General features: G+C 40.8%; 2 protein-coding genes across 4 annotated transcripts in view; one reads left to right on the forward strand and one right to left on the reverse strand.

Moving 5' to 3' along the window:
* The window catches only part of LOC115766421 (bicaudal D-related protein homolog), a 29,749-nt gene extending 20,526 nt beyond the window's left edge, over positions 1-9,223 (forward strand). For both annotated transcript variants that reach the window (XM_030710353.1, XM_030710346.1), the window contains 5 exons: positions 5,786-6,082; positions 6,136-6,324; positions 6,595-6,660; positions 7,560-7,740; positions 7,811-9,223. In XM_030710353.1, coding sequence (XP_030566213.1) covers positions 5,786-6,082; positions 6,136-6,324; positions 6,595-6,660; positions 7,560-7,740; positions 7,811-8,487 — 1,410 coding nt within the window. In that variant the 3' untranslated portion in view covers positions 8,488-9,223. The remainder of the gene's footprint in view (positions 1-5,785; positions 6,083-6,135; positions 6,325-6,594; positions 6,661-7,559; positions 7,741-7,810) is intronic.
* A 483-nt stretch (positions 9,224-9,706) lies between these two features.
* On the reverse strand, positions 9,707-11,155 carry LOC115766390 (probable isocitrate dehydrogenase [NAD] subunit alpha, mitochondrial). 2 transcript variants are annotated; one of them, XM_030710311.1, is made up of 2 exons: positions 10,991-11,155; positions 9,707-10,933 (listed from the first exon to the last, which is right to left on the reverse strand). In XM_030710311.1, exons 1-2 carry the CDS (start codon positions 11,066-11,068, stop codon positions 9,965-9,967), a joined length of 1,047 nt encoding a protein of 348 aa, XP_030566171.1. In that variant the 5' UTR covers positions 11,069-11,155; the 3' UTR covers positions 9,707-9,964. The 2 variants fall into 2 exon arrangements, with proteins under 2 accessions (XP_030566171.1, XP_030566162.1); XM_030710302.1 differs by having other exon boundaries at positions 9,707-11,154.
* Positions 11,156-11,280: the final 125 nt, after the last annotated feature.

Raw genomic sequence — 11,280 nt, forward strand, 5'->3', positions numbered from 1 at the left:
GAGTCATATGGCCGCCTATAAGCTTTTCGGCAAATCAAGCAATTTATCATAATTACCGGCGCGAATTTATTTTCTCTTTTGTTGTCCCGTTGAATTGCGCCATTGAAATTAAAAAGCCTTTGGGCCAGCTTTAATTAACTGCCTCTGCCGCACTGCAATACTCCACATTAAATGTAAGTACCACAAAAATGCCAAAATAAAAATTAGCTTGCTCAATTTTGTTCATTTTTTTTCACAATTTCTTTAACAATGGCAACAGAGAAAAAATAAATAAGGAAAAAAATTGTCAATGCCAAAATAAATACGAAACTTTAAAATTAAGTGCAGTGATTGTTGATTTTTTTTTTTTTTTTTTTTTTTTGTTTTGTGCAAATTTCAAGTTTTTCTTTTGTGCGCCGTAAATTGAGTTAAATAGGGAAAGGAAATATGTGGGTTAATGTGGTGCAATGCATCTGGAATACACTTGAAATATGATTTTAAGAAGAGTCTGCTGGACTTTTGAGAAAAATTGAAAAATCAAATGAGAGAGGCAGACGAACAGGGATTAACAGCGAGAGAGAGAGAGAGGGAGAGAGAGTGAATGAGAGGCATTTTGAATTTTAGAAGAGTTAAAGCTTGGCCCTCAAACAATCTATTCCAATACCTATGATGCATGTATGAGATGATGATTAAGTGTATTTTTATTAAATTTATGAATGTCTGTAAGTATTCTCTCTTTAGTTTCGCTATTCTTTATTTGTCGAACGCTTGTCACAGACTTCCTTTTCTTAACAGCAATGCTTAACATAATTATTAAGCATACATACTGCCAGAGTGACCGTGTATACTTCTCAGTTTTCGCCACTTTTCCACTTAATATAATATAAACCCAGGGCTGCAAACGCAAAAGGAAACGGTCTCTCCTTTGGGTTCGATTCGACAACTCTTGAACCCATATTTTGGTTAAAGCCATGGTTTGTCTTGTCATCAAAACTTTTCAAATCAATTACATTTTTATTATGATTTTGGTTTTTATAAGCTAATCGGATATTGGAATATAGGAAAACATCACATCATGTTCAACGAATGCCAATTGATTCAGACAAAACATATTGATGACTATTTAAATTGTTGTTTTTCTTATGTTGTAACGCATTTTGCACATTGCGACCAAATTTAATGGCTGCTGACACTGTTTGATCTTGCAAGGCCGTCCTACAACCCATCCTCTGGGCCCAACTGACCGCCTTTAACAACAGCAGCAACAATAACAATAACAATGGCCAGATCAGCTTTGTATTATGTGCTATTATTATTATGATGGTTATTATTATGGCTGCTGCTTTCGGCATTGCCTTTGCGTAGGCCCAACGACTGTGGCTGCAACTGGAGCTGGAACTGGACTTGGGCAGTCAACTGTAGCAGCCACGCCCACCAAGCTGCCCAAGAGTCAGTCAGACTACTGCGACGTGACCTTAGCGCATAAGCAAACTTTGGCAATTACTGATACAAACAAAAAAAAAAGAAAAAAAATTAGCATGTCGCATTGTTGTATTATTTTCATGACGGCTGCCAAAGTTGAAATCAAGTTTTTTTGGGGCCATTAAATGAAGGTTCATTGCCGGTGGCGCATTGTCAGTGAGTTATACTGGGCAACAATTCCTTATGCACTGAATCAACTGACAAAGAGGCTAGGAGTGCTATTGTCGGGAGTGCCCGACTAGGAGATACCCTTAACTTAGCGCCAAGCTGCGGTTACAAACATTCTAACTTCATTTTATACACAACCAAACAGCCGGATGTGCCACTTTTATAAGCCCCAAGCTTTGTATGTACATTTTTGACGAACTTCGGAGCTTATAGTCCGATCTTCATTGAATTTTAAATTCCCAAAGTAGAAGCCTTCTAATGTGACTTTATCAGATCTTCGAGTTATGTTGAAAAAGCATGCCTTAACATCGATATTTATAGCTATAATTTAAATGGGAAAAGATATAGAATCGCTAAATCAATTCGTCTCGTCGTCCCGATACAAGAATACACACTTTATGGACTCCTGCCTTCTGCCTGTTACATACCGTTGCACAAAACCCTCATGCCCCTTTCACTCATTTGTAATGGGCTCAGGGCATAATTCAATTGGGGTTTCGGTTCGAGAATCTTGCCTTCACACAGTGCAGAGTGTTTCTTTTAGATATACAGTATATTCGAAAGTAAGTGAAATCGGTAAAAGAACACGATTTATGCTTGTGCATAGACGTTTGAATTGTGCATAGTTTTTCTCAACTGTGTAGAAACTTGGCCAAGTATAATTGTCGCGGTGCTTTCAATAGTTGTGCATTAGTTAAATGGCATCTTTCCCAAGACTTCCCGTCAGATAATGCAGATAACATTAATCTGTTCGATTGGCAATTAGTTTGCCAATTAGGCATGCTCAAATGGCCAAAAACTTATTAACCGCTTGGTTATGAGCAATTTGCATCATTTTCCATGCCAATAAAATGCAAAATGCAATTTGCTATTAAGTGTGAAATTTGTGCCGTTTGGTCTGCTAATTAAAATCAAATGCAGTTTAATTGCAATGCGAGTGAAAAGTAGGCGGCGTTGGCGAAAATACAAAACTGAAGACCACAACAGAAAGTTGTGTGCCCCTGGCTGGCCGCATTGCGCATACGCAACGTTGAACACTGTGCAACAGACTGCAGCTCATTAATTGAGGAGGGCTGCCCCCAGCATATTGCGCATAAAATACGCATAAGAAATGCAGCAGGTATTCGGAAAATGTTGTGTAAATTAGCCAGAGCAAATTGTTGTTTGAATTTAACTGGCCATTGACTCATGCTGTAAAGCTGAGCTCATGCTCTTGAGTCATTGCCGGCTTGCGTTTTAGCAATTTAAAGTTTTCAATGTTTATTAATAGGCCGCTTAGGTAATTGCCAGCATTTGACATTCGAAACTTGTTTGCTAGCCGGTTGGCTAGAAGAGCTGCAAGCACTCTAAGAGCCCGCCCCTGCTCTCCATTGTGCTGGTCTTATGCACGATTCTTGTGCCGCTTGCTACAAAGTGACTGGCGTGCAATTTAGCTAATTATTCACTGTAATTATCGAATGCAGTTGCCGCTGTCGCTTTCAACACCCATCCAAGTCAGCAAGTTCTTCGTCATTCAGATGATGATCTTATAACGTGACGTTTCATTTTGAAAGCTTGTCAAATAATTAACAATCGTTTGCGATTCGTTTATCGTTACTTTTGGCAAGTAACTGACAACAACTATCGGTAATCATTGTACTAAATATCGATTGCTGCAACTACTCCCATTCCCACTAACACGCCCACCTCTGATCCGTGATGTTGTTAACTCAAGCATTTCTTTTGATTGTTGCGTTTTACCACAACTTTTAAACAGCATTAGACAACAGCATTTGCATAAATACTTATTTACCCCCTCATGCAGCACTTGTTGCATGCATGATGACTCAGCCGCAGGGTTGCATTTGTGTCAATTGCATTTAAACATTTCCTGCCAACAGGCGCTGTAAATTGTGCTGCACAAATATTTATAATTTTTCGCAAAACCAAATAAGCACATCGCACCACAGAAAAGTGGGTCATGTTACGTCGCATTTGAATACACACACAAACCTGTCTGTCTGTGTGTGTGAGATTGTGTCTGCGTGTGTGTGTGTGGCGTCAAAACAAATTACAACTCCCCGTTAGTTGATCATGCAATGCAATTAGCTACGACTGTGTACAAGAAATTCCAAAATACGTAATAAAATTAACTCGAAAACAAAACTGGCCAACAACTTAAACATATTTGCGGCTCATCTTTTATTGCGTATTTCATTTGATTTTTCTTTTAAACTATTTGAACTAACTCTTGCTTTGAATACGTCGCATGCGAACTCATTTCTGTGGCTGAGCTGATGCCAACTTCCGTTGTTGGCTGCCGCACAGTGGGACCGTTAGCCGTAAAACGTGGTGAAAATCGAAACGATCAATTTTATTTGAATAAATTTTAACTAATATCAAAACAGATATCGAAAATTGAATTTGAAGCACTCTGTGTGGAATATTTCCATTTAAGGCTCAAGGAGTTCTCTCTCAAACGCTTTTATGTGTTTTGTTCCCGTTCACTAGTTAAGAGTTTTGCCCCACTGTGCATCGTCACACAAAGCCCCATCATCAACACATTTCATTGAGCGTGAAATAGAAACAGAGAAAGTATGTACAATAATTTTTAATTTTTTTTCTTTATTTTCTTTCTCTCTCTCTCGCTTTGTTTTGTTTTGTTTTATTTAGCTGGCAACTGCCGGTGCAGTGGTTCGGCCGCTTGCTTGGCAGTTTTTATTTTGTTATTAAAGTTTTCCATTGTCTGACTGCAGTTTTCTTTCTGCTGCAATTGCAATTGTTTAGGCGCGAGCCGAGCGTCGCCCTCTTTGCCAACCCACAACAACAATTGCAGCAATTTTTGTGGTTTTTTCGTCTGTGTTGTTGTTATTGTTGTTGTTGTTTTTGGCGGCAACGCGTCGCATTTTATGCAAATTACCGGTAATTTTATTAAAGCTGTTTTCATTTACTGTTTTGTCGCTCCATTTTATTAGCGACGCAGATTATTTTTGGTTTTCTGCTGATAGTCAAACCGCGTTGACTTCTCATATTTATTGCAGTCTCTCGATTTTCTTAGCGCTACGTGCTCGCAGTGCATTTTCCGCATAAAGTTGGGCGATAAGGCTTTAACATCATTTCTCTTCATAATGAGATCGCAAACAATTATGAATGCACACAATATACATACATATATGTTTATGTGTTCTTTTACGCCTATTTTCTATGCCAATTGAAGGTTCAAATATTGATTAAACTTTGCAAGCAATTTTCAATGTCGCCGCAAACCTTGATCCAAAAACGCAGAGCCCTGCCTCCCTGCCCCCGCTCGCATCAATTACTTAGCGCACGGCAATTATGTAAATTATTATATGAATAATTGAATTTGAAATTGAAAATCGAAAGGTTTTTAGCTCAGACAGAAGCGGCCTCTCGCCCATCGATAAATGCATTGCATTATTAGAGATGGGGCCGTGTGCATTTGTTATCGCCTGAGCTCGCTTATCGCCCATCGCCTATCGGAGCTCCGCTTAAAGCAAATCGCCTTTTAAAGTGGATGCTTTGAGCTAATGACCAAATTGCTCAACCGTTTGGATTTGATGCGCCGCCAAGAAGTGAAAATTCAATTGCATTTTAATTTGAATGATGTGAATTTTGCGGTTGCCTTGTCTCTGACAATGGTGTCAAGAGACAAGGCGCTATTGTTAGGCGCGAGCTGAAGATTTTCCTGTGCACAGTGGTTCAAAAAGAGCTTGCACTTTTTGCAAAATATAAATGGTCTGTTTTCGAAAGTATCTTTGCTTAGTTGTCAGTTGCCAAGCGATTCAATTTATAAACATTTTACGGACTAGATTTACTCTCAAATTATAATTAACTTCTGTTTTAGGATGCCGTTCGGCAAGGTTTGTAGCTTTTTGCTTGCTGCAAAAAAACAAAAAAAAAATGAAGAGTTGAAAATGCAAATGTTAGCTGTACAATTACCTGTCGGGCTGTGTTAACCTTGCGGTTGCCTTTGTTGGTTGGTTTTTTTTTTTTTTCTGTGTACGTGCACATTGTTTGCTTTACTTACTTTCATTGTCTTGCTGGTTAGTTGCTGCAATTGCTGACGAGTCATAGAACAAATAATAAGAATAAGTTGTTTTTGTTTTTATCTTTGCCCATGTGCATTTAATTAACTTTCCATTTGGCTTGCTTACAGAAACTTGAACAGGAGAAGCATGTGCTGCGCCAGAAGCTGGCCATAGCGGAGGACGAGAGCGATCAGCGTGTGCTGGAGCTGCAATCAGATCTCAACGAGCTAAAGGACAAGCTGCAGACACAGGATGTGGCCATCAGGCAGGCGGAAAAGGAGAAGACCATACTCATCGACGAGCTGCAGCATCAGAATACACGCCTTACCGAACAGATACAGGATGCGCATGCCACCGAAATGAAGCTCAGCGCCCAGATACAGGAGCTCAAGGACCAATATCACTACAGGAATAGCAGTCTACAGGTAACACACATCAACATCTTTTATCCAATTGATTTGAACGTATTTCTTGGCAGGAGCACGTCAACAGCCTGGAGTCGATTAAAACCGAACTAAACCTCACCACGGGCAAGCGCCAGGAACTGGAGCGTCGTCTGCAGCACGCTCAGGAGGAAAAGGAGAGCCTTACCTCATCGCTGGAGGAAGCATCGGACAGAATTCATATGCTGGAGCGACATGCCCGCGAGCAGGAAACAAAATTAGAGGTGAGCTCACGTCCAGTTCATTTTCATTTTAATTTTAATTTTAAATTTAACGTAAGCGAAATCGTGATTTACAAATTGTCAGATTATTTATGACCGCTCCAAAGAACAAACTGCGCAGTTTCTCAAGTGCTCAACTTATCTTTCAATGACTTTCTTTTGCTGCACACTTTTTTCTTTCCTTTTGTGCCAGAGATAAGCAACAAGTTGTCATCTATAAATAATAAATGCTTTATCTGGGCCAAGTCTTAACTATTTGTTCCATCTTTACAGACCACCTTACAGGCATTGGAACGCTCTCAGCGTGAGAATAATGTACTCAGCGAACGTTTGGGCGCGGTAAGTTTCTCTCTGCTCTTAAGCTTAACTTACATTTTACATTTACAGCTTAAGCCCAGGTTCCTTGTCAAACTGTCTTTCTCTTTTTATACCCTGAACCCATTAAAAATGGGTATAAGGGTATATTGTATTTGTGCAAATTCAAAAAGTATATATATTCTTGATCAGCGCCAATAGCCTAGTCGATCTAGCCAGGTCCGTCTGTCTGTCCGTCCGTCCGTCCGTCCGTCCGTCCGTATGTAGGAACGCAAGGATCTCAGAACCTATAAGAGCTAGAGACTTGAAATTTTAGATGTAGGTGCTCCTAGTGCCCGCGCAGATCGATTTTGTTTCCGATAATCGATAACTTATTCCGTTTCCAAGCAATCGATAAAAATCGATATCGATATACTGTTTTTTGGGCAATTTTGGTAAATAATTAGAGCTAGAGTCACCAAACTTGGCATATAGCTTCTAAATTAGATTATATATATGCATTTGATGTTGGAAGAAGAGGGTTCAGGGTATCTCCTAGTCGGGAGCTCCCGACTAGAACCTCTTTTTTTTTTATAATTTTGGCCAAAGAAACGTAGCCTTAAAAGGGGGATCTCATATATATATATATATATATATATATATATATCCATAGACGTCTCTCCTCATATCATATAGCTGATATAGAAATGATCAGTGGTAAATTAAACTCTTCTATGAAAAACTTTTCTCTCAAGATATGAGACGACTTTATTATATAGATCTAAGAAAAGAATCTATCGATATAATGAGTTTATATGTGGGAATAGGAACAAAGCCATATGTATTCAATTTTCGGGCCTCTTTTCCCATTCGATCTAGTGGCCATTCCTACTGTTAGCATATTCACATTAAAATAACCCCAAGCTGAATTCGATTTAATGCAGGACGCCAACTCGAGTACGCCCGGCAAGAAGAGTCTGCAGTTCGAAATGGAATGCGATGAGGATGAGGCCAGCTTCACGGAATCGGGCAAGCCCAGTCAAATGTGGGTGGAGGCGCGTTCCGTGTATATACAGCTGAAGTCCCTGGTGGACTCGCTTAAAGTGAGCCATGATGATGACTCAGGTGAGTTGAGTGGATGGCATGGCATTGAATCTTTCAAATAAGACGCAAGCTCTACTTTTAATCGAAACAGGTCTCAATTCTGACATATCTCTGGATCTGGAGTCCATGGACAACACGATGTCCAGCACGGAGCGCAATGATAGCGACCATATCGCTATCGAATTCAGGCAGGGTATGCTGTCGGCCATGTCCGACGAGCTGACACGATTGCTGCTTAATTTGGATGCGGGCAACTTTAAGAAAATGCTGGACCAAACGCGTAATCTTGTTCTGGAGCAGGAGGATGAGATCAAGCGCAGCCATCAGCTGATACAACAACTGGAGGCCAAGGTCACGGTGACCGATGTGGAACTGCAAAATGTAAAGGAAGAGCGAGATCAGGCACGCGGCGATCTGGTTGACAACACCGATCGCGACGAGCTGCTAGCCAAGGCGCAGAAGGAGCGGGATGCGGCCAACGAGCGTCGCACCAAGGCCGAGGTGGAGCTGGCCAAGACACGCGTCGAGCTGATGCAGGCCAACAGCCAGCTGCTCGAGTCCATTCAGCAGAAGGTGGAGCTGTCCCAGCAGCTGGAGCAATGGCAAATGGACATGCAGGAGCTTATCGATGAGCAAATGCGCTCCAAGCTGATTAACAATCGTCGCAGCGCTGCCGCCGAGACGACAACAGCGGTGCCGAGCAGCGCAGCGGCCAATCTCGCCAAGCGTGTGTCCAGCTACAAGCTCTGGAGTTTATTTCAGCGTTAATTGGACAAATTTGACGCCGCGCTGGAAGATCTACGCAACTCTTATATTCGTAATGTAGCCGGGCAGAGCCGCGCTTTAAAATGAGCTATATATTTTTAATATTTATACACAAAAGAGAGCCTAGGCATATACATTTATATATATATATTTATGTATGTATTTGTTGTAATTTGTATGTATATTGAAACGATGCGACCTTCTTTGGTTTTGTAGTGAAATCTTTTAATTACGCTTTATTAATCTTAAAGACATGTATTAATTCTAATTGTACTCTCGTACCTATGTTTAAACAATATTTCTGTACACAAATGTTCTAAATGATTGCTATAGCCTCCCCCCCTCCCCCCAATCCCGCTCTCTCTTTCTGTTTAGTTAATCTTGTAATTTGTTGAAGATCTAATGCAAAATCAAAAAAATAAGAAACATATCGCCCGTATGGTTGAGCGTCTGGCGAGTGGCTTGAAGCCTTTTCCGGCTCAAAAACTTGTGTTTGCGATAACTGAAATCAAAATGTTATAAACCTATCTCTATTATTGTACTTAAGATAATTTAACTTTAAGCAAAGCATTTATGTTAAAACAAAATATATACATATGTATATATACGATATGTACGAGGCAGACAAAACGGAATTGTATGCGGACTTCGCGTTGGACAACTTGCCTTAAATACGGACAATGATACGGAAAGTTTAACATTTTAGATTGTTTAACTAAGTAACTTACCAATAAATCTATACAACACAACATAAAACTAAAATCTCGGCCCTTAGCCTTTATTTATTTGTGAAATACGTCTTCAAGCACATTTTGTAAGTCTTTGAAAATAGGCTTAAAGCTAATTAAATGAAAATCACAAGAGTATCTTTAAGTAGCAGATTTCTGCACTTGGTTAACTTAAATGCGCGCCTCATTGATACGACTATTGTGCCGCCACCTAGCGGCAGGTAGACTATCGGCCTTGTCAAAATATAAGAGTATCGATAGTTGGGCGCCAGTAGAAGTAAAATATCGAAACATTCGAAATTACATACGATTAATGTAAAAATAAAACTATTTATCTATTCAGGTTCACCAAATTGTTAGTCCTGTTTGATTGATTGACTGACTGAATGATTGGTGACCAACGCACAGATCAAACTTTTATTTATGCAATCAGCCTTTGGCCAATACTAAAGCAAAACTTCGTTCTCTTCATAATGTAAAGAGAAAAACGTATACCTAAAGAATACCAATTTTACTTCAACGATTACAATTTTATGATTAATATACATTTGTTAAGTCTGATTGCCCTTACAGACTGATTGGCGATCCACGCCATATGGGAAGCTGCATTTATTATGAAGTTTCCTTCTGAACGTGCGTCAAATATAGGTGCAAGATCGGCTTCACATCTTATGAAACAATTTACACTTTGACCAATTTGAATTTGAAGAGAGTTAACTAAAGATTACAACTCGCAATTTTGATACAAAAAGTTAAGAAAAAGTTGTCTGGGCAACGGGCACGGATCCAGCTAAAATCTTAGCGCAAATCGCGTCTGTGAACTCGGAGCATTTCGCTTGTCCGCCCAAATCACCAGTTAGGTGCTGGCCCTCCTTGATGGTATCGAGGGCGGCGCGCTCAATATTATCGGCGTGCGAGAGGAGGTTTAAGTGGCGCAACATCATGACCGCTGACAGCAGCAAGGCCGTGGGATTAGCCAGATCCTTGCCAGCAATATCGGGCGCGGTGCCGTGCACTGACTCGAACAAGGCACCATTTTGACCCATATTGGCCGACGGCGTCAGACCAAGACCACCGACCAGACCGGCGCACAAGTCAGACAGAATATCACCGTACAAATTGGGCATGACCAGCACATCGAATTTTTCCGGACTGTTTGCCATGCTGAGGCACACCGTGTCCAGGTAGCGCTCATCAAACTGAATCTTTGGGTAGTCCTGTGCAACGTCACGCACGCAACGAAGGAACAAACCGTCCGACATTCGCATAATGTTCGCCTTATGCACCACGGTCACCTTCTTGCGATTGTTGTTTTGGGCATATTTGAAAGCGTACTTTGCAATGCGGGTGGAGGCCTTTTCGGTGATCAGCTTAATGCTTTGGACAACGCCATCCACGACCACGTGCTCGATGCCAGAGTATTCGCCCTCGGTGTTCTCGCGAATGGTGACCACATCGACATCGTCGTAGAGTGTCTTGTATCCAGCCAGGCTGCGGCAGGGACGTACATTGGCATACAAATTTAACTCTTTGCGCAGAGCCAGGTTCAGCGATTGATGTCCCTTTCCCACTGGCGTCATTAGTGGACCCTTTAGGCCAATCTTGTTGGTGTTGACCGAATCGATGGCAGCCTGGGGTATACCGAACTTTCCATCGGGTCTTCGCACAGGCGTCACGTCGACAACATCCCATTCGATGGGCACCTCGGCAGCTGTGAAGATCTTTTGGACGGCTGCAGAAATTTCAGGACCAATTCCATCGCCGGGTATAAGAGTTACCTTTTTGTCGGCACACGAGTAGGGGCGTCTAATAGAGGGCCATGAAATGAGCGTATTGTGCATAAATCTACCAATCATTTCGTAGTTTTGAATTGAAAATCGTTGACTGCTCGCACCACCTATCGGAAAAGTAGCTAATCATTTGTGGCGCATTTGTTAAGGCAAAAACATCATATAAACTGTGATATGTCAAATATGTTAAGTGTATCGATATATTATAAAAGCTTATACTTGTTTATGCCGTTAATTTTAACAATTTAATGTAACATTCTAGTTGTATCAACATTTTC

This window comes from Drosophila novamexicana, unplaced genomic scaffold (genome assembly GCF_003285875.2).
Source record: "Drosophila novamexicana strain 15010-1031.04,08,12 unplaced genomic scaffold, DnovRS2.1 tig00000009-arrow-pilon, whole genome shotgun sequence".
Lineage (NCBI taxonomy): Eukaryota > Metazoa > Arthropoda > Insecta > Diptera > Drosophilidae > Drosophila > Drosophila novamexicana.